The sequence below is a fragment of the Clupea harengus genome, chromosome 13, assembly GCF_900700415.2.
Source record: "Clupea harengus chromosome 13, Ch_v2.0.2, whole genome shotgun sequence".
In the NCBI taxonomy this organism is placed as follows: Eukaryota; Metazoa; Chordata; class Actinopteri; order Clupeiformes; family Clupeidae; genus Clupea; species Clupea harengus.
Window position 1 is genome coordinate 27744055 of NC_045164.1, and position 23906 is coordinate 27767960.

Sequence of the window (23906 nt, forward strand, 5' to 3'; positions counted from 1 at the left end):
GCACAGACATTAAACCCTTATAACACACAGACATTAAACCCTTAGTTACGACACACAGACATTAAACCCTTAGTTACGACACACAGACATTAAACCCTTATAACACACAGACATTAAACCCTTATGACACACAGACATTAAACCCTTATGACCTGACACACAGACATTAAACCCTTATGAACCCTTATGACACACAGACATTGAACCCTTATGAACTCTTATGACACACAGACATTAAACCCTTATAACACACAGACATTAAACCCTTATGACACACAGACATTAAACCCTTATGACACACAGACATTAAACCCTTATGACACACAGACATTAAACCCTTATGAACCCTTATAACACACAGACATTAAACCCTTATAACACACAGACATTAAACCCTTATGACACACAGACATTAAACCCTTATAACACACAGACATTAAACCCTTATAACACACAGACATTAAACGCGTATTACCTGCGTCTGAAGCACTGTGATCATCTGGTCCTTCTCCTCCAGCGTAGCGTCAAACTCCTCCTGCAGGTGCTTCTTGGCCTGCTGGTCCATCTGCAGCTCCTGGGGGACACAGGCGTGGGCAGGTCAGGGCAGGTACGGGCAGGAAGGTACAGGCAGGGGCATGCAGGTAAACAGTTGGTAAGGGTAGGTAAAGGCAGGTCAGGGCAAGTGCAGGCAGGCAGGGGAAAGTTAGGGTAGGTGAAGGCAGATGAAGGCAGGTTGGGGCAAGTATGGCTTTCGACCTTAATCCCCTATTTGAAAGCACTGGACTTTATTCAACTGAAATGCATATTACCTAACAAGAGGTACGCATATACCACGTTCATGCACAGGTAATGATATTCATAGAATTCAGATTCTTAAAGAGAATCACTAAAGTTAAATCACTGCAGTGAACTAACCACACGGAGTCATAGATGTGTCATTAATGCTGTCTCAGAGGCTATATTTAGTAGTGTATTTTAATCAAATTAAACTGCACAACCCTAAGAATAGAATATTTAGCTAAATAACATTAAACTACACAACCCCCAAACCACAGCACTAGTCAGAGAGGGAGGAACTGATCCATATAAACAGACAGACAGGATGAGCGGTCCTGATCCATATAAACACAGACAGGGTGAGTGGTACTGATCCATATAAACACAGACAGACAGGATGAGCGGTCCTGATCCATATAAACACAGACAGGGGGAGCGGTCCTGATCCATATAAACACAGACAGGATGAGCGGTCCTGATCCATATAAACACAGACGGGGGGAGCGGTCCTGATCCATATAAACACAGACGGGGGGAGCGGTCCTGATCCATATAAACACAGACAGGGGGGGTGAGCGGTCCTGATCCATATAAACACAGACAGGGGGGGTGAGCGGTCCTGATCCATATAAACACAGACAGGGGGAGCGGTCCTGATCCATATACACAGACAGGGGGAGCGGTCCTTCTGTTGTGTTGGTGAGGAGAGGAGTGCGAGACCAATAGGATGGAGTGATGATGTTGCACCGTTAGTTACCTCTCTCAGCTCCCCGATCCTCCGCAGAGATTTATCCTGACTCTGACTGAGGATGGCCTGCAAGGAGAGAGAGAGAGAGAGAGAGAGAGAGAGGTGGAGATGAGATTCAACACATGAATAATGGATCTGTAGACACACAGCACTCTCCTTCCCCGAGGCGAGGAGGCGAGGGGGGGGGGATTAGAGAGGGGGGGGTTAGAGAGGGGGGGGTTGAGAAGCATCTGCTGATCTTCGTGAGAGGACATCCCACCACGGGGGCCGTTCCACACGGAGCACAGCATTCAGGAGATCCAGGGCCTGGGATGTGTGTATTATGTTACTGTACGCCAGTCTCAGCCCGTGTCACTGCCTGGGATGTGTGTTTTATGTTACTGTACGCCAGTCTCAGCCCGTGTCACTGCCTGGGATGTGTGTTTTATGTTACTGTACGCCAGTCTCAGCCAGTGTTAGAGCGCCCCCTGGGGGAATTACCTGGGTCTTCTCCTTGTCTCTGTGCACGGTTCGGTAGGCAATGACCAGCTGAGAAACAGACAGAGGGAGAGGAAGAGAGAGAGGAGGAGGGAGAGAGAGAGAGAGAGAGAGAGAGAGAGAGATAGAGAAAGAGGGAGAGAGAGAGACAGACAGACAGAGGAAGAGGGAGAGAGAGAGGAAGAGAGGGAGAGAGGGGAAGACACAGGAAGCAATGGTTATTATTGTAAACACAAATTCAAATAAAAAAAAAAATGATACGCTGTATATACTGCAGTTTCATTAATGTGCTGCAGTAATAAGCTAAATGAAACTGAAAGGACTTTGTGCACTGGTCAAGAACCTATTATGGCGTAGAACATCTAGATAAGGACAAGGCAGAAAGCCCAAAACAATCGCCATGCCTTTACCACAGGGCTGTTTTGTGATAACACAGCAGCCCGTAGACAAGTAAAGTGCCCAGGAAGAGATAAGCCCAGCTGCTCTGATGTAAGACTGCTGAACTCCTTCGAACAAAGCTCCCTCGTCAGATCACTCCAATCCTATAATACCACATAAATCCTGGTTTGGACTGCCTTTGTAAGCTGATAGCATGAGGCCAGTCGGAGGAGCTCAGCGTGTGTGCCTGCCGCGGGGCTCTGGAGCCGGGCTCAGAGTGTGTGCCTGCCGCAGGGCTCTGGAGCCGGGCTCAGAGTGTGTGCCTGCCGCGGGGCTCTGGAGCCGGGCTCACCTCGGAGTACTTGGACCTGTAGTTGGCCAGGCTCTTTTCCACGCGCTGCAGCCGATGCAGGAGGTCCTCCTTGGGCAGGGCGTGGGCGTCGGCGTGGCCCGGCGTGGCGTCCTCGGCCTCGCTCTCGATGTCGGACGACGGGTCGTAGGACGGAGCGGCGGCCTGCGGATCGGTCTCCCCCAGCGGGGTGAGCGACTCGCGCGAGGCGCTGCGCACCAGGCTGTCCCGAGAGCCGGCGCGGAACAGGCCCGGGACGGAGGGGCTGGAGCCGCGGAACAGGGACTCCACGGAGGACACCTTCTGCTGCAGCTTCTGAGCCAGAGACTGAGGCTCATCACGCTACGTTACATAAACAACAACAAAAACAAACAAAAAACAAACAACGATATGAGTCGACAGAAAAGCTCACATATTTCCATGACTAGTAAATAAACACATCTCCTCTCCACCAGCTTAATCAGTTATCACATAAAACAATACAGTGCTTATCACTATGGACATGGACCTCCAGGAGGTCATAAATACTAACCCTAACCCTACAGGACATAAACACCAGCCCAACGCCACACAGAGTGGGTCAGGAGGTCATAAACAGCAGCCCAACGCCACACAGAGTGGGCCGGGGAGCGGAGGATGAATTCCCGCTGGACTTGCCTGAGGAGAGGCGCTCCCGTCTCCATTGACGCTGCCTCTGGGAGATCCCGCAGCTCTGCCGCCACTCTACACACAAACACAAGGGGGCGCTGTGAGGGGACGAGCGCAGTAGCACCACCCTCTGGGGACTAGTGCAATAGCACCAACCCTCTGGGCCGGTTAGTCACCCGCCACCCCCCCCCCAAACAAAACAACACAACAAAAAACGTGCTGCCCCCGATTCCTCTGGCAGCAATATTAGTATTGCTAAGAGCAATGCGGGGGCGTAGTGTTGCACCCACCCGTTCAACCCTCACTCATGCAACTCGGAGCGGAACAGAAGGGGTTAAAGACGCAGAACGTAACACACACACACACACACACACACACACACACACACACACACACACACACACACACACACACACACACACACACGGCACCTCTACAGCTGGGGGGTTAAATGAAAATGGCTACAGCGGACGACGGAGACTCTAAGGTGTTGTTGTTGTGAGGTCGTCAGGAAACAGCCGTACCTGGTTAGCCTTGCTAGTACTGCGTTACCGGCGGCTCTGCGCACTCAGTGTTAGCACTGGGGTCTAGCTGGTAGCCTAGAGAGGCCTGTGTGATGACGTTTAGTGCAGGTGGATGCGTGAAAGTCCCTGAAGAAGACGCAGATGAGTCGAATCCCATTTACTAATATACGCGTTCAATATTCAAAGCATCACTTCGCCTCTGTTTACAAAATCACAACCAGAAACAAAAAGACCAGGAAGACAGAAACTAAAATATCCAACATCAACACATGTTCAACCACTTCCAACAACATCACTGAAGAATTACATTAGTAAGTCACTAATAAATTATAATTATGGCCCTCTCCTGCCACAACTGCTGCCTACAAGTGTATCGGCTCAGGCCAGTCCAAGACTCTAGTTTCCTCTATGGCACTCCAAGTAGCTAAGGTTAGCCTCGTCTCTCACACACACACACACACACACACACACACACACACACACACACACACACACACACACACACACACACACACACACACAGTAGCTTAGGTGAGTCTTGCTCTGGCAGGCTAGCAGTTCTTCCAGCAAGACTATGGAGTGGACACACTCTTACCATCAACTGGTGGATTGCAAACATAAGCCTACTGTGTGTACTCACACACTCACACACACACACACGCACGCACACACACAGAGAGAGAGAGAGAGCACAATCACTTCCTATCCTAATCTATAGCCATTCACTAGCCATGCTGATACAACCATATCTTGCTGATCAAATCGGCCCCAGTGTTACTGCGACGTGTTTGAAGTCCAGAAGAGGTCCACCTAACACCAGACCCCCAGACCATCATATCCAGACCTAACACCAGACCCCCAGCCCATCATACCCTGACCTAACACCAGACCCCCAGACCATCAGATCCTGACCTAACACCAGACCCCCAGACCATCACACCAGACCCCCAGACCATCAGATCCTGACCTAACACCAGACCCCCAGACCATCAGATCCTGACCTAACACCAGACCCCCAGACCATCACACCAGACCCCCAGACCCCCAGATCCAGACCCCCAGACCATCAGATCCTGACCTAACACCAGACCCCCAGACCATCACACCAGACCCCCAGACCCCCAGATCCAGACCCCCAGACCATCAGATCCTGACCTAACACCAGACCCCCAGATCCAGACCCCCAGACCATCAGATCCTGACCAGGACGCCCAAAGTGCCCCACACTGGGCACCAACACTGGGCACCAACACTGGGCACCAACACTGGGCACCTGACTCTGCAGCCCCACAGCTAAGATGGTTCCTTCCAGCTGGGCCAAGGCCAGAGAAGACCTAGACAAAATGGCTGTTCTGTCTGCCAGTGAGGCTGGTGAGGGGACTTGGTGCAGGCAGACAGATGTGCCTGTGCCTGTGCCTGTGCCTGTGCCTGTGCCTGTGCCTGTGCCTGTGCCTGTGCCTGTGCCTGTGCCTGTGCCCGTGCCCGTGCCCGTGCCCGTGCCCGTGCCCGTGCCCGTGCCCGTGCCCGTGCCCGTGCCCGTGCCCGTGCCCGTGCCCGTGCCCGTGCCCGTGCCCGTGCACCTCAGAGTGGAGAACTGGGAGGCCACCAGGGTGTGTCGCTTAGTCACATTAGTAAGCAAATAATTTTACCGGACGCGTGGCCATACAGGGGCAGAGATAAAGCCGTGCCCAATGTAACACTTCAGTTATGGACCTGTTTTGAACACATACTGTTGACAGACATGTTCCTAATTGTATTCACAGGTAAGATGAATGCAAATTATATTTTTTCAATCTGGAACTCGCTTCAAGCCTGTCCCTTTAGAGTGTTCGGAGTGTACACACTGGCTCATCGCCTCATTGGTTGATGCCTAACATCCCAGATACTGTTTCTCTAATCCATGGGCCACTTCAAAATACACATTAGGTGACTTCAGGCTGCTCCATCTTATGCAAAGCAGTCATTCTCAATGTTGTCAAACTAACTCAATCCCCTTTTGGTTGTAGCAAGAAAAGTACACAATGTCTACACAGTGCTGATTCCCAACTTTAAAGAGGACCTCTTATTCAATGTTCAGAATTTATTTTTGGGGTCTACTAGAATAGATTAACATGCTTCAATGATCCATGAACACTTTCAAAAACCCTCTGAAACTTTGTTAGAGCTCCCGTCTTTAAGCTATGACCAGCTTTAGGCCTGGTGTAGAATCTACGTACATTATGTTACAGTGAAATTACATCGCAACTGTGAGACGTATCCCCAAAAAATACTAAAATAAATATCAAAAAAAAAAAAAAAAAAACCTGATTTTGTTAATCAACAAACCAAACCAAACCAAACCATAGCACCCTTGCTAGACAGATTAGGCTACTTCCCTTTGGGGCGGGGCAGACGGCTGTCTTAGCTGTACGATATCCATGCAATCAGGTATGTGCACAGGCCAGTCGCCTCAGTAATCCACGTGATCACATGAGGGCACGCTTCTAGCCGATTGGCATCATGCTCATTACAGGAAGGTATGTGGGCGGGGCCACCACAGCCATTGCCGGGCTAATCCCTCAAGATGACGACGCACAAATCCTCCAGCCAGACAGGTCTCCTTACGATCACTCAAACACAAAAAAAACAGCACGTGGTGGTGACCCACCCATTTCCTTACGACAGAAGGGACCGTTTGCTTGAGCGCGACCTCAAAAAAGAACACAAATGAGTCATAACCAAAGCTGTCTGAGCTCAACTATGTTCTCACACTAGACAAGAGACATCAGGGATGGGAGAGAATCGGACTGATTCTTGAAAAGCAAACTTGGGGTTTGCAAAGGGAAGGGCAAGCCGAAAACCATACGGTCATCTCAAAGTTGGAAGGGAGTAAAGTAATACGATCAGGTTGGTTTTGGGTGGGTAGGTTTAGGAAGAGGCTGGGAACTACAGGGAGACCTTGGGGAAGCTGGGTATAACATCCAAGCCTACAGAACATCAAACCCACTACAACCACAAAGTTCAAAGGTCGCGAGCAAACTGCAGGGCAAAAACACAAGCTCCCATCCCAAAGTTTAGTCACTCCAGAGGATTAGATGCAAGGGGTCAAAGGTGAGATGCCTTTGATTTAGATGCAGGAAAAATGGATGGATTAAGGGGTGGTTAGAAAGAAAGAGAGATTGGGAGACAGCAGGTTTGCAAGCAGGTTTTCTCTGGTGCTGACGCAGGCCTCCTCTACCTCACCTTCCAAAAGCATCATGGGACATGGGGGGGGGGGGGGGGGGGGTTGGCTAGGGGGAGAGGAGAGGAGGAGAGGGAGGGAGGAGAGGTGGAGGAGAGGTGGGGCGAGGTGTGAGGATGGACTCACCGCACTGGCACCCTGAGGCGGTTTGGGTGGTTTTGAGTGGTCCAGAGCAAAGATAGTATACTCAGACAGAAAAGCAGGCTCTGCTATCATCCCGGCCAGCAGCTGGCCACCCCACATCATCAGTGCGTGGTGTAATGGCACGAGGTGGATGTGGTGGTGGTGGTGGTGGTGGTTGTGGTGGTGGAGGAGGTGGTGGAGGAAGTGGGGGGTTGGGGTGGGGGGAAAGAGGGACACAGAGAGCAATGAGAGAAGAAAAGAAAAATAATAAACAAACACACCATGAGAGTGAAACAGAGCAGAGCGGAGCAGGTGGGGATGGAGGTGTGGCTGGCCGGACACTTTCCACTGAGCCGGTCCAATCAGAGAGAAGAGGAAACAGGCTAACCAATCAAAAACCAAGGACATGACATTTACACAGTTTGACTTCTCAAAATGTATATTACCAAGAAAGCGGCCGTACTTTAACTTTTTTCAACCATTGCCATGAACTCAGAGTTCTGTGTGAATCACTGGTGTGAGCCAGTGTTGCCAATCAGAAAAAATGAGAAGTCAAACGTGTAAAGGCTCTTTGTTTAACAGATCAGAAATGTTGTGATGACGAGAGATCAAAATCTGACAGCTGAAAATGAATCTTTCAGAAGAAGAAGAGGAGGAAGAGGAGGAGGAGGAAGAAACGACCAAAGAGGTGAAGACAGAACAGGAATCACTACCTCAGCTTACCAAGCGCTTCCACCTTGTTTCTCAGCTGCTATGTGTGTGTGCAGCAACCCTGTGCAAGCCTGCAACAGCTGAGGGAACACTTTGGACAGATTTCTGGCTGAATCACTGGGGAATTTCATCGGCTGAGGTTAGATTTGAGAGGAAGGACACAATCAAGCCAAATCAATAATGCAAACTCCCTCCAATCACTGCTTTATATTTGACCTCCTCCAACACAGTCAGCTATTACACACATATTACTGGAATTCATTCCTTTGCCTTTCCAGCCGATAGAGAATGAAGATGTGATGTTCATATAACTAAAGAACTGACAAGATATCAGAGCGGAGAGTACCTGAAAACACTTCATGTCGAAGAAATGCCTTTAATCCCTTGGGCAGTACAAAAGCATGCCTTGACCTAATTGTAAGCCCCATTATAGAAAGAAAATGACAAGACATTTAGGCTATTCAATGTATTCTTCACATATTTCATCCAATTAGGAACAAAATGTCACAATAAACTTAGGTGAGATAACAGTCTCTGTATACCTGTAAGGCGAGATCATTCTCTTGCACCTGTTCAGGTGTACTTTATAAGTCAGGTCACATCACTTAAATCCATTTCCAATGACAGGCAGCCATAAAACAGAAACATTAAAGCCCCTTATGTCTGCTCCTCTAGACAGTAAATCCTTAACAGTTGTTTGGCTGACTATCCATCCGGACAAAACACAGTGCAGTGCAGCTATGTCCTGATTCATCTTAATCAGATTAATTACTGCTGGGAAGGGGGGGCAAATGGGGAGGTAACAAAGGAACAGCTTGTTTAGAAAGAACATGACCTCCTCGGTTCAGCCATTCTTAGATGTTACAGTGTGACATGCAACAAAAAAAACCTGCTGTGGAAAGTAACATATTAGCAACTCTTTACAGTCATATCATGTCTGCTCTAAGGCCCTTCTTAATAACTATGGGCTGGTGATTAAATTTAGTATTTCGGTTTATCCCTGAGGAGAACGGGAAGGAACTGCGCCAGAGAATCTGACAACGACTCTGCAGTATGTGTGTGACAGCTGCGATGGTGGTGACCCATAAGCGCAATTATAGTTTCAGCCCTAAGGCCGCCACTGCTCTCACTTACCTCTCTGTCGTTGGGAGAAGCCGGGCCATCCTGGTGCAGCGGCGGGTTGAGACTGCGCCTGTCTGCGGTGTTCACCTGGTAGGAGAAGTGTTCAAAGACACCTAAGCTCAGTGGCAGAAATCATCGAAATCAAACCTTTCATATACGTTACTGAATAAGTAGAAACGATGCACAACTCATGGGCTGTAGGCTAGTATGTAGTCCCTGCTAGTTTATAGATGGAACTAACAAATTGCTAAAGTTCGTTGATTTCTATGATATCTGCGCTGCTGGTTGTGTACTCTTGGATACCCCAGAAATCATAATCTTCTCACGACAACAGTAGCCTGGCTTCCCCCCAAATCCAATCATGGTCTTCATTCATACATCGTACACTGAATCTTAAACACAAACTCAGCGAGTCGGTGATTCCCCAAAACACCCTGGTTTTCAGTATACACTCTGCACCTGACCAATTTGTGTTCATACAACCCGGAATATTAGGACACTCAAAATAATTACACAAACAAGCTAACATTTCCGGAGGTGTGACGTTCAAGATGGCTTATAGTTAGCATCCTTACGATGACAGTAACCTTAGCTATCTGACAAAGTCCTTCCAGTTGATCACCTAGTTTTACTACAAAACAAGAAACTGCGTCTTTATCGTAAACACACTAACGTGCACAGTCTGACTCACCAAAACAAGAGAATCGGGGTGTAGCAGTAGCACCCCATGATTCTGAATAACTGGACTTTTAAATGTCACATGACAGCCGAGACCTCGTAAGACTGTCTTACAAATTAAAACACATCGTTGACATGAGATCAAATATTTGGACTTTGCTACTGACTAATCGTGAGTCCTAACTGTTGACAACTCCCCGTTATTGCAAAGATCTGGTATGACGATAATAGCTAAATCGGTGGTCTGTTTAACAGCAACACTACAGAATCATGCTAGCTAACATTAGCTGACAGGCTGGTGCGACAGCTCTCCCTTTAGCCCTCCATACGAGTTCAGCTTGTTTGCTAGCTAACGCTGTCCCAACTACCACTAACTACTAACCTGGGCCTGTTGTGGTGACTGCGCATTCCTTTGCGGTGATTGCTCCTCGTTTATCTTTTGCTTCAGTTTCTTAAACATCTTTCAACATATGACAAAGCTATTCCAAAGATTTTTTTTATTGTTCTGAAGTGGGCCAAGCATCCAGTCTCTGATCGCCTTCGTTAGCGATTCGCATATCTTTTTACAGGTGAAACAGCTTCTGCGCAGCTGCAGCCGACGTGGAGCAAAATTATAGCAGACTACGGCAACAGAGAAGGGTCAACGTGAGCGATGGGTTGCGGCGTTGTACAGATCTCACAAATGGCGTTTTATTGTAATGCAAACCTAAGAATATACTTCTACAGGCTAGCCTGAGAGTTATCAGCTTTGTGTTTACGAAGACATATATCTTCTGATCGTTCATCCATGACGACAGCAATATATTACTTCTATTTGTGAAACGAGTCGAATCATAGCAGTGGTGTAAGGCACTGTTAAATTGATAGCTTAGTCGTAGGCCTAAGTCTAGTAGTACACTGAAGTAATAACTGAAAATGTCAGTCTATCTGTAGGCTAACCGCATTTATGTCTTTTCTCAGAAGTATTAGGGCTACATATAAATGATATGTAATAATAAATGGTAACACCTTTTATGACATAGGCTAATGATATATGTCGCCAATTATATTGTTTAATAATTCCATTGGGTTATTTATTTCCTTTCCTATTTAGTATTTACAAACCAGAGAGTTTGTTACTGAGACTTCGGTCTCCTCCCCAAACACTTATGTACTTGAACGGTAGAGGGCAGTAATGACATACGGCTGAAAACAGCCATTCCAAGAAGCCAAACGCAACGGCCATATCCTTGCCGTGTGGTGATACCGTATCCAGGAATTTCTATAGTCCCTTCCAGCAGATTGGTCATATTTTTTACCCATATATTTTACTTGACAGTTCTAGAATGTTCTGCTGCGCTGCTTTAGTGTCCATTCCATGATATTGAGAACATGGTAATGAACACGGAGGACTGCCCCGACAGAAAACAAGACATGTGATTTAACAGCTCTACAGTGGATCGATGTAGCTTGCTGTCTCATCATGTAGGTTGAAGCTTGCGCTCTAGTGAAAATGGAGGCCTACTGTATGCAACTTGTTGTGTGTTAGAGGGTTTTGGGTCACTAACTGTTGAAGAATCATTACAACTTTACCTATAGTGTGTACGTAACACCAAAATGTGAGACAATAATTTATTTTTTGAGCCAGCTTTAATTGTTAAAGTACAGCTTCTTAACACAGAGCAGCTATGTCCTGTGTTCACAGGCTGCACCAAAAGACAGATGAAAGTACCCTTTAAAAGGACTTTGTTTCATTCCAGATAATAAGGTCTCTCTCCTCTCCACCCCCCTCTCTACCCACCATCTCTCCTCTCTATAGCACTGCCCAAAACATGAGCAGTGCCGAGTCTGCCACTGATTGTAGGCGGATTTCAGACCTCAGACACAGACTTGGACACATGATGCTCAAATGTGAGTATCCGTGCATTAAGTGTGTGTGTGTGTGTGTGTTTCTGTGTGCCTACATGAGCACATGCATGCATTGTACTTGCGGGCCCAAAATGCCTGTGAGTGGGTGTGATTGGGTATATGCCTGTGAGTGAGTGTGATTGGGTATATGCCTGTGAGTGTGTGTGATTGGGTATATGTCTGTGAGTGTGATTGGGTATATGTCTGTGTGTGGGTGTGATTGGGTATATGTCTGTGTGTGGGTGTGATTGGGTATATGTCTGTGAGTGTGTGTGATTGGGTATATGCCTGTGTGTGTGATTGGGTATATGTGTGTGAGTGTGTGTGAGTGTGATTGGGTATATGCCTGTGAGTGTGAGTGATTGGGTATATGTCTGTGAGTGGGTGTGATTGGGTATATGCCTGTGTGTGTGATTGGGTATATGTCTGTGAATGGGTGTGATTGGGTATATGTGTGTGAGTGTGAGTGCGTGTGATTGGGTATATGTCTGTGAGTGTGATTGGGTATATGTCTGTGAGTGTGTGTGATTGGGTATATGTCTGTGAGTGGGTGTGATTGGGTATATGCCTGTGAGTGTGTGTGAGTGTGATTGGGTATATGTCTGTGAGTGTGTGTGTGATTGGGTATATGTCTGTGAGTGTGATTGGGTATATGTCTGTGAGTGTGTGTGTGATTGGGTATATGCCTGTGAGTGTGTGTGAGTGTGATTGGGTATATGTCTGTGAGTGTGTGTGTGATTGGGTATATGCCTGTGAGTGTGTGTGATTGGGTATATGTCTGTGAGTGTGATTGGGTATATGTCTGTGAGTGTGTGTGATTGGGTATATGTCTGTGTGTGGGTGTGATTGGGTATATGCCTGTGAGTGTCTGTGATTGGGTATATGTCTGTGAGTGTGTGTGATTGGGTATATGCCTGTGAGTGTGTGTGTGTGTGATTGGGTATATGTCTGTGTGTGAGTGTGATTGGGTATATGCCTGTGTGTGAGTGTGATTGGGTATATGTCTGTGAGTGTGTGTGATTGGGTATATGCCTGTGAGTGTGTGTGATCGGGTATATGTCTGTGAGTGTGATTGGGTATATGTCTGTGAGTGTGATTTGGTATATGCCTGTGCATGTATATGTCTGTGCATGTATATCTGATATATGTAATCTGTATATGCAATAGAGTCTCATGCATGTGTCTAAAGAGTTCCATAGCCGGTTGGACTTGGATCACGTTGGTTTAGGTTGTGTTGGGTATATGTCTGTGAGTGTGTGTGATTGGGTATATGTCTGTGAGTGTGTGTGTGTGTGTGTGTGTGTGTGTGTGTGTGTGTGTGTGTGTGTGTGTGTGTGTGGATCACGTTGGTTTAGGTTGTGTTGTCAGACCTTCAGTTATTTACACTGATGTAATTAATTCTAATGTCAATACAGCCTAGCTTTGGCAGCCGTGGATCACTCCACCATGTGGCCGTGGATCACTCCACCATGGACGAGAGGCACGAGGGAGGAGGAGTGAGCTATACCCTCGTGCCTGTTTGTCATCTCTCCATCTTGACAAGAGGATAACTGATCACCCTTTAACACGATCACAGGTTAGGTATGCACCAGAGTGCCGGGCTGATCAGAGTGCATCCTGCTGTAACTCACAAACTAATGCATACCATGTGCATTCAGTTACGTAACATCATTAGGAAACAAGCAGATAAATTCTGATCTGGCATGTTTGTCATTACACTCGATCGATTTGCTGATCTTTGCAAACAGCATCAGTGTAAACACATCGAGGGACCCTGCATGTAACCTAGCAAATCTCAGTCGCCATTTTCAATACAATAATCCATATGATACAGTATGTTAATACATTTAAGGGGTTGTAAAGTTTATAGTAATATGTGAACATCAATGTGGAATCTATCATTATTCCGGTAGTTACACATTACAAGTCTGCTTTCTGGGGATCTTGATGAGAGAGGACAGCACCTGCATCATAAGCCCTCCCTATTACCCTGTTCATTTTTAAGCATTAACACATTTGGATAGTTTCCCAGAATTTAAAAACATGACGCTATTATCTCTGCTCGTGTCATTGAGGTTGGTAGTATAGTATATTATCTCGGCTCGTGTCATTGAGGTTGGTAGTATAGTATATTATCTCTGCTCGTGTCATTGAGGTTGGTAGTATAGTATATTATCTCTGCTCGTGTCATTGAGGTTGGTAGTATAGTATATTATCTCTGCTCGTGTCATTGAGGTTGGTAGCATAGCATTTTTCCCTTTCTCATTTTCAGAGTCCTTTCTTCCTAAAAGAGGACACCAGTAAGTGTGGACTATTTGTTCTGTGAAGAAAAGCTCAGTCATACAGAAAGGAATACAGTAGTCCCAACGTTCCTTTAAAAATAGCACCCCCAGTGTACTCTTTTATCTGTGGAAGGCTGAAGGTCAGATGTAATGTCTGTCGTTCTGGACCAGTGAGCCTGCTAAACGCAAGTCTTCCCTTATGGATTTCACCTGCGCTTCACCTTAGAGGCGGCTGAAACCTTGTTGTTATTCCCGCACACATACACACACACACACACACACACACACACACACACACATACACACACCTTCCCTTAACACCCCGCTCCGCATTTTTCACCTGTCATTCACCAGTTTTGCTGCTTTCGGAAGCTATTAAAAATTCATTCACTGCAGCTTCTCGTTGGATGTTAGAAGATGTAAGTGCCAGTTGGATCCAACGCTGCTCATGTTTGACCAGCTGTGGGCCGAATGGTTGATTATCTGTTTAACCATGCACTGGTATAGAAACACATTAGTTATTCGACCAACTGTAACAAAAAATCTTGCAGCTGGTGAAGTAGCCTATTAATCATGCAGAATCTCAATAAGTAGACCTGTTGTTGTTTCCCTTCTGGTCTTGTCCAGTGGTCACTCTGTACCGGCCTCCATTAAGGCTTTGGATGATTCATGACTAAGGACAGATTGATCGTTGGCAACATCAGACAGGCAGACGGGTTCTTGCGGTGACCATGAATGGGTGAACCTAAAGGGATTATTGAAAGAGAAGAAGGCATAGTTTTGTCCTGGTCATACACACAGTGGATGTTGGACTGTACTTTCTGTTCCAGTTGTGTGTTTTGTATTTCCTGTTGTGTGTTTTGTATTTCCTGTCATCAGAGTAGGGCAGAGTTTTCTTTTCTCACATTCCCTGAAACTGTTTAATCTTTACAGAAAATGTTATTATCACATAGAAGCCCCACAGAAGAGTTCGCTGAGAGACCGCTTCCCCTTCAATGCAGGTGGAATAAACTGAAAATAACTCTGTGGGTGTAAATGTATTCATGAAAGTGAAACAGATTTAGTGTGAGAGATGAGATTCTTGATCGTTTCATCTACAGACACTCACAGAAGTCAGAAGCTCTGAAATGTCCTCTGAGTTTGTAGACTCACGGTTTAATTAGGAGACATTTAAGAGATGTGATTACCTGTTCTTACAAATGAAGCTCTATAGTGCATGCTCAGTGATCTCAGGCTGAGCAGAGAGAGGAAAGTGCCTGGGGAGATGCCATTTGGATGATAGGATTCATGGATATTGACGTACACAGTAGACAACACTGAGCCTACTTGCTTTCCTCGTTGCCCTTAGTCTGGCTTCTGTGTTCAAAACAAATAATCATATACAAGCACTTACAGCCAAGTGAGTCGTTGGGGAAACGCCACGGCCAGTTACCACCACAGATGTTGGAATGTAATTCTCATTCTGTGAGTCTCGGCACAGGATGTGTGGAATGCATTTGATGTGATAGTCTCTTCTTAAAAACAGCTGTGCTGGCCTTCTCTGTCGAAGGGACAAACGCAGGGGAGTCTGACTCTTGAGTGCCGGACTAATAGGCTCCCTTTGTTTCTCCTTAGGCAGTTGTCAATACTGACGGATGATCCGCCTAATGGTGAGGGACGGAGGGGCAGAGGCAGAGGAGAGGGGTGGTGTGCAGACGGAGGGGGCAGAGGCAGAGGGGTGGGGTGCAGACGGAGGGGGCAGAGGCAAGGGGGTGGGGTGCAGAGGCAGCTAAGGCCCAAGGGAGCCACAACAAAAGATAAAAATAGATGTCGACGATCTGAATGGTTCAATCAGTAGGATAATGTCCTGATCTTTGCGGACAGGTTTTCTTCTTCACAAAGTGGTTATACCGTGGTGTGACAGGTTTGAACGGCAGTTTGCTAATACGTGCCATAATGGAGGCCCGAGAGAAATGTCAGACTGTGCTTTACAATAAACATTCCTGCTCTCTCCAAATTTGACTTGAATGGGGTACTTTGAGAGAAATGATATTTCCGAGGCTGAAATTTCCATAAAGCATAATTAAGTAGGCTTTTTCCTGACAAAAAAAATGTTAAATAAAAGAACGCCTTTAGTGAAGTACAACAAAAATCCATAAATTATGTAGTTATGCTGTCTATGTGGGTTGTGGTAAAGATTTATGTTTTTATGTAACTTTGATTCGGCCTGGTTGCGTGGCAACATACTATATTGCAGCAGCTGCTCCTGCCTCCCAGCCGCCCCAGTGAGATGTGTGGCAGGGACTACGGCTGAACCCCGCAGCCTCACCTACCTGTGCGTGGAGATCTATTGTTCAGTGGGGTGCTCCGCTGTAGGGTGCTCGGCTGGTCACCTCCACACTCGCACCTCCATTAGCACGATAAAAACCCCTTTTTTAAAAGGCTGACCCGTGGCCGGCTGATGTGCATAATAAAGCGCACTGCTTAGAGAAAATGATAGCGCTGTAAAGTTTGCCACAGGCGGGCTGCGTTGAGGTCAGGGCGTTTGGAAATGTACCAAATACGAACCTTTTATGGCATAAAAGATACTAGTAGTGGGGATGCTTGTGTATGCATCAGCACATCAGAAAGAGCCTTTTTTTTTTAAGCCACTACCTTTCCAATGTTAACAGCAAGTCTCATTGAATGTGGTTTCTTGTCGCAGTTTCCTTTCTAACCGCTCCAGAAGACACATTGGCTGAGTGGAGATGTAGTCTGTGGGACCCAATATGAGACACGGCTTAGTTAATTAAGTTCAAATAGTCTATCAATTTGACATGTTATGCCAGCCAGTGCTGGTGCATTGTTGTAGCTCAGACTTGCAGCATATTGTGAGTGAATGTCTGGGGCAGCAGCTGTTTGTGATTGGAAGGGGATGATATTAGTCTCTTAGAGCATGGGTAATGAGTTGACGTGCCTTTCAGGAAAATCAGTTCCCTCAGCACCCAGAAACGTCTTGTGCTGATTAGACCACCACAGGGGTAGCCATGTTTGATGACTGTCTCCGGTCCTCTCTGTGGAAAACAAGCTTTAATGTGGAGATGAGCTGTCCCCACACTTCTTTGTAGATTCCTCTCTGTAATAATGCTTCTTTATTGCTGTCTTTCTGGCCAAGGAAAAGGCTCCAGCAGGGAAAAGCACGAGGATTTGTTTTCCAACAACAAAACACGAGGGAATCCAGCAGAGAAGCAACTTGCAGACTAATTTACATGAAGACGTCTAATGGGGCTCAGAAGAACCGCCTGAAATATGGAGAGGAGGGTGAGATATGCTTCAGACAAATCAGAGGTGTTAGATAACAGCCTGCAAGAATCAGCTCTCTCCTGATAATCTCCGCAACTGTACAAATTTCACACACTGTCTGTTTGCTCTGCCCTTTGAAGCCAATCTAACCAAACTAGGCTGTGCTGTGCTGTGCTGTGCTGTGCTGTGCTGTGCTGTGCTGTGCTGTGCTGAGCTGAGCTGTGCCGTGCCGTGCCGTGCCGTGCCGTGCCGTGCCGTGCCGTGCCGAGCCGTGCTGTGCTGTGCTGTGCTGTGCTGTGCTGTGCTGTGCTGTGCTGTGCTGTGCTGTGCTGTGCTGTGCTGTGCTGTGCTGTGAGTTAAAATAAGACGATGATAACCCAGCCCACAGGTAAGGGCAGGGGGGAGAGATATGAGCGAAAGAAGAAGGATGAATGTAAAGACGCACGGCGTGACGGATGGGAGGAGGCCGGCTCGAATCGAACCGTTATCCTGCCTCGCTGTTCATTTGCAGGAAGCATTAAGCTCATCGCTCTTGTCTCTTGTCTCTTCTCTCTGCCGCAGGAAGAGCGTGTTGCATAACAGCGTGTGTCAGTTTGGGGTTGACGTAGTGATGTTCTTCAGAGCCTTTACCTGCGGAACTGGTGCATAGGGTGAAATGCACTCTGGGACAGGATCGATTATAGGCTCGGCTGATCTGTCATTGGGTGTGAGAGTTTCTTTTCTTTGGCATTTGTGAAATCTGCTAGGCATAATTGGAACACCAATATGCAACTATGGTATTTTATTAAAATGCACTTTTAATTGAGGGAATACCACTATGTTTAAACGAAGATGTGTGTTTAATGGGTGATGGCTTGGAGAGATCGGGATTCATTCAACTACACGAGAGCTTCAGAGAGCAGATTGGAGTCTTGGAGATATTGATCAACTGTCGGCCTGTTCTCTCCTGGTCTTTCCCTTGTCTTGGCAATGAACCCTACACTTTTATCGAGCCTCTTCGGTACGAGAGCCCCAGTGTTCACCAGCGAGTGGACTACGAGGTGCCTGACAGGCTCTACCAATTACACTGGAGGCACTGCCAAGCCAATGTGTCTCTTAGGACCTTTTCAGTTAAGCAGGACCTGCTTGGTGATAATCACTTGGAATACTTGCGATACAATAATCAAAGATAAAGTACTCTGGAGATATTAAATAAGGCAGTGTGGGGGGACAAATACATTGCAGTCAGGTATCAATCACATTGTCATGTTTATGCTACGGTCTGCGGAAAGCCATGATTAACTGTACAGTATTCTATGGCCACAGGTATTGTAAGACAAATCACTTTTTTCAGTGATGAAGGCTTGTAATTATGGCCAACGGATTACTCGAGGCTGATCGTGAGTGTAAATGCTCAACACAGGATCATACAGACGGAGCAGAAAGCTATCGCTGGGGACTTGGCTGGTATGTGCTTCTCATGACTGGTGACACAAAGAAAATAGTGACCTTCATGGTACCCCCGTCACCGCTGCTTGGATTATTATAGAACCTGCCATTGGACTACTGTGTTAGCAGCCAGGGGGTCATGTTTATGTGTCTAATATGCACTAATATTCACCTCTTCTGTGAGGATCGTGTTTTTCTTAATATTGATTGTAATACCATTAGGAAGTTGTAGTTAGTTATTGGAAGCTATTTTATTCAGCTTATTGTTGTACAGCACATCGCCTCCTTGTCCACTAAAACCGATGTCAACAATTCTTTAAAAAGCATATTAAACGTTTAGCACTTAGATTCTGCACAGACCCAGTTTTCCTGTTTTCCAGTTCCCCTTGCCTGACCCTGCTGCCATGGCTGTGGGGGATCAGCGTGGCTGTGGGGGATCAGCGTGGCCCCATCTGAGCACAAGAGATTACTGGAGGAAGTGGGGAACTTTGCCTGCGTCCTGTTTTCACTCTTCCTCTCTGCATCTTTACCCCAGCCACTCCAACCCTTTCATTTAGTCGAGCGTTACTCTCCTCCTCTGGGTTCTGACCCTGTACTCTCCCACCCTAGTGTTTCTGGATCATTCTTTGTGACTGTGACGTCACCTGCTATTCTTGTGTTTCTGGATCATTCTCTGTGACGTCACCTGCTACTCCAGTGCTTCTGGATCATTCTCTGTGACGTCACCTGCTACTCTTGTGTTTCTGGATCATTCTCTGTGACTGTGACGTCACCTGCTACTCACTCATGTATTCCACAGATGATGTATGGGCTGGCAGGTCACAGTCTTTGCAGACTCATGCGGGGTGTCACTGGAAATTCTTGCTGGAAAACGCAGTGTCACCTTTGGTTGAATGGCACGTCCTGGCGAATACAGGGACGGTAATGAGAACTATGTACCCCAGCCCTCATCTGGCAAGGTCTGTCCGGCCTAGTGGGCTTATGGCAAATACATAAGCTTGTCTTGTCTTGTCTACCCGCCACACGATGGAAGAGTGGCGCATTATTTAAGGCACGCTTGTTCGGCTGAACTTTATCTGAATTAACAAGTTTCACTAACGCCCCCGGATGGAGTTAATATTACTTTGTCGCCCCCGGAGTTCAAAGCGTACATTAGCAAGTCAAAGTAATTTACTACATTGTGTGTGCGAGTGTGTGTGTGTGTGTGTGTGTGTGTGGGTGTCTGTGTGCAGGATACTCTGTGTATTCATTTAATTCTCTCTCATTCTCTCCTACCCTTTCCCTGTGGTCCATGACAAAGAGCTTCACAGTCTCAGTTTCCCTCCGAATACAAGTGCCCCGTGTGATGTTAATTAAAACAAGGAAATCAGCTGCGGTAAAGATGCCGAGTGAGGATAGTCTTTTGTGTTTGTTTGCGACAATATTTAATTCATCCGTAATTGCCGTCATTAAGTTGGCACTCACTATTCCTTACGTACTTAACAAACCACTGATTTCTCTAGGCACTCTATTGTTCGCGACAAAAGCGGCAACACAAATGCATTATGCTTTTGATTCTTTTCAGTTTGGTGTTTGTCTAATGTGTTCAGATGGATCATTTTGGCCGACCACCAGCTATCAAAGGCGCTTTGAAGCGAGCGCATCCCACCAGTGAGGTGGGCCAAACTAGCAAAGGGCGCCTGTGCAGTGCTGCTTGATCTGCGCTTTAATCAGCCCGTAGCCTGTGCAGTGCTGCTTGATCTGCGCTTTAATCAGCCCGTAGTCTCAGGTCCCACTGGTAGTGTGTGCAGAAGAGCGAAGGGCATCAGCAGTAACTGAGTGCACCGTCTCCATGCATCTCATCCCGTCTCCATGCATCTCATCCCGTCTCCATGCATCTCATCCCGTCTCCATGCATCTCATCCCGTCTCCATGCATCTCATCCCGTCTCCATGCATCTCATCTCGTCTCCATGCATCTCATCCCGTCTCCATGCATCTCATCCACCGTCTCCATGCATCTCATCCACCGTCTCCATGCATCTCATCCCGTCTCCATGCATCTCACCCACCGTCTCCATGCATCTCATCCCGTCTCCATGCATCTCATCCCGTCTCCATGCATCTCACCCACCGTCTCCATGCATCTCATCCCGTCTCCATGCATCTCATCCCGTCTCCATGCATCTCATCTCGTCTCCATGCATCTCATCCCGTCTCCATGCATCTCATCCCGTCTCCATGCATCTCATCCCGTCTCCATGCATCTCATCCCGTCTCCATGCATCTCATCCCGTCTCCATGCATCTCATCCCGTCTCCATGCATCTCATCTCGTCTCCATGCATCTCATCCCGTCTCCATGCATCTCATCCCGTCTCCATGCATCTCATCCCGTCTCTATGCATCTCATCCCGTCTCCATGCATCTCATCCTTTCTTCTCTCATCTTCAGACCTGTTTCTCCGACTCTCTCTGCATGCACCACCCCACTGCACCACTGCACCCCTGCATCTACCCCACTGCAGCCCTCACAGCCACTTCCTGATCTGCTTTGCCCTCTCGTTCTGTCCTCAGTGCGCTTCAAACCCTCTTCTCCGCTCAGCTTTGTTTGCTGCAGTCGCCTGCTGCGCCCTGGGACCCGGGCAGAAGGCGCCTGCACTTCCAGAGCTCTGCGTGATGTGCTTTGATCTATTATGGATGGTCACATTTAGCCCTGGGGCTTTGGGGGCGACACATCCAGTGTGGCAATCCGAGGGTCAGCCGCGTAGCCTAATTCTAGTAAGGGATTGCACCTTTTTAAATACCACATTGCTGCTTCCATGCTGGGTCTCTTTCGATGCAAAAGATTGTTCTGTTCCTGTGTTATCCTGCGTTACACAGTGGGATTCATAGTGGTGCTAAATAACTGAAACACACGGTTGCCAGCATCATTCCACCCAAACACACATATAATAGATGGAAAAGACATCGTGACCTGGACAGCAGCAGCAGTAGAAATGTATACTTCATATTCCCGATCACTAACTCACATCACTAACCCTGGGAGAAATATATACTTCATATTCCCGATCACTAACCCTGGGAGAAATGTATACTTCATATTCCCGATCACTAACCCTGGGAGAAATGTATACTTCATATTCCCGATCACTAACTCAAATCACTAACCCTGGGAGAAATGTATACTTCATATTCCCGATCACTAACTCAAATCACTAACCCTGGGAGAAATGTATTCTTCATATTCCCGATCACTAACTCAAATCACTAACCCTGGGAGAAATGTATTCTTCATATTCCCGATCACTAACTCAAATCACTAACCCTGGGAGAAATATATACTTCATATTCCCGATCACTAACCCTGGGAGAAATGTATACTTCATATTCCCGATCACTAACCCTGGGAGAAATGTATTCTTCATATTCCCGATCACTAACTCAAATCACTAACCCTGGGAGAAATGTTGTGCTTGTCTACTCTGTGATTTCAGTGCCTTGTTCTTATTCAGTGCCTTATATGCTACTCCACATACAATGACTAAAAATACTATAGCTTCACACGCATGAAGATGGCCGTGAACAACTGTGCAGACAGTCAGATAGAGAAAGGTGTGTGCAGACAGTCAGATAGAGAAAGGTGTGTGCAGACAGACAGGTAGAGAAAGGTGTGTGCAGACAGTCAGATAGAGAAAGGTGTGTGCAGACAGACAGGTAGAGAAAGGTGTGTTCAGATAGAGAAAGGTGTGTGCAGATAGATAAAGGTGTGTGCAGACAGTCAGATAGAGAAAGGTGTGTGCAGATAGAGAAAGGTGTGTGCAGACAGATAGAGAAAGGTGTGTGCAGTCAGATAGAGAAAGGTGTGTGCAGACAGACAGATAGAGAAAGGTGTGTGCAGACAGACAGATTGAGAAAGGTGTGTTCAGACAGACAGGTAGAGAAAGGTGTGTGCAAACAGACAGGTAGAGAAAGGTGTGTTCAGACAGACAGGTAGAGAAAGGTGTGTGCAGACAGACAGGTAGAGAAAGGTGTGTTCAGACAGACAGGTAGAGAAAGGTGTGTTCAGACAGACAGGTAGAGAAAGGTGTGTTCAGACAGACAGGTAGATAAAGGCGTCAGCAAGCGAGAGAGCGCAAAAGAACAGAGGACTATGGGAGGGAAATCTAGAATCTGGTGTACTACCCGATTGCTCTAGGGATCATTCCATGGTTTCCTGTGTGTGGAAAATGAGATGACCTCGCCTACCACCCAAGGTAATCAGGGTAAGGCAGAGTAAACATCCTAACACCGAGTTTTTCATCCAAGGTTTAGTAGATATAAATTGGAATAGGCTCCACCTTATTCCTTTTGTTGAAGAAGCTTGGAATTCTTAAAGTTATTGACAAACATGCCCCTTGGATATCAGTAAGGGTTAAGGGCAGACATTTACCTTGGATTGATGCTGATTTAATAGATCTTTTTAAACAAAGAGATAAGGCATGGGAAAAGTACCGCCTGTCAAAGGACTCAGCAGACTGGGCTGTATATAAACAATTAAGAAATATGTGTACAACTAAAACAAGAAATGTTAAATCGAACTATTATAAAAATTCTCTGTCTAATAACTCCAGAAATCCCAAGAAGTCTTAATTCTTTACTCAACAAATCCACTAATAGCATTGCTACTAAAGTCAAAGTTAACAATGACATTATTAGTGATCCTTCTGCGGTTGCCAATGCTTTTAACCAACACTTTTCCTTTATTTGTAGTTCACAATCGTTCGACCTCTCCTCTCTTGCTTTTATAAATCAATCTGGGTCAATATAAGTTGGCTTTTTTGACCAAAAAAAATCACAAAAAAGCCCTCTTCAATGTCAAAGTGAAAACAGATTTCTACACAGTTATGTCAATCTTGACAATTCTTGCACGGTCACTCAATTTGTGGGGACGGCCTGCTCTAGCCAGATTTACACATGTGCCATATTCCTTCCATTTCTTCATGATGGATTTAACAGAATTCCTGGGGATGTTTAGTGCCTTGGACATTTTTTTGTATCCTTCCCCTGACTTATACTTTTCAATAACCTTTTCTCTGAGTTGCTTGGAGTAATCTTTAGTCTTCATGGTGTAACAGTAGCCAGGAATACTGATTACTGAATACTGACCAGTGAATGGACCTTCCAGACACAGGTGTCGTTATACTACAATCACTTGAGACACATTCACTGCACACTGATCCCCATTTCACTAATTGTGAGACTCCTAGCACCAATTGGCTGGACCTCTGTTGAATTAGGTCAGTCACTTTAAAGGGGGTGAATACTTATGCAATCG

At 46.5% G+C, this 23906-nt stretch overlaps 1 protein-coding gene across 1 annotated transcript in view; it reads right to left on the minus strand.

The window, feature by feature from the left end:
• The window catches only part of golga4 (golgin A4), a 24943-nt gene extending 14571 nt beyond the window's left edge, over positions 1-10372 (minus strand). The window contains exons 1-8 of the mRNA XM_031579631.2: positions 10138-10372; positions 9090-9164; positions 7248-7349; positions 3387-3452; positions 2733-3071; positions 2006-2053; positions 1535-1591; positions 476-574 (exon numbers count right to left, since the gene is read on the minus strand). Coding sequence (XP_031435491.1) covers positions 476-574; positions 1535-1591; positions 2006-2053; positions 2733-3071; positions 3387-3452; positions 7248-7349; positions 9090-9164; positions 10138-10215 — 864 coding nt within the window. The 5' untranslated portion in view covers positions 10216-10372. The remainder of the gene's footprint in view (positions 1-475; positions 575-1534; positions 1592-2005; positions 2054-2732; positions 3072-3386; positions 3453-7247; positions 7350-9089; positions 9165-10137) is intronic.
• Positions 10373-23906: the final 13534 nt, after the last annotated feature.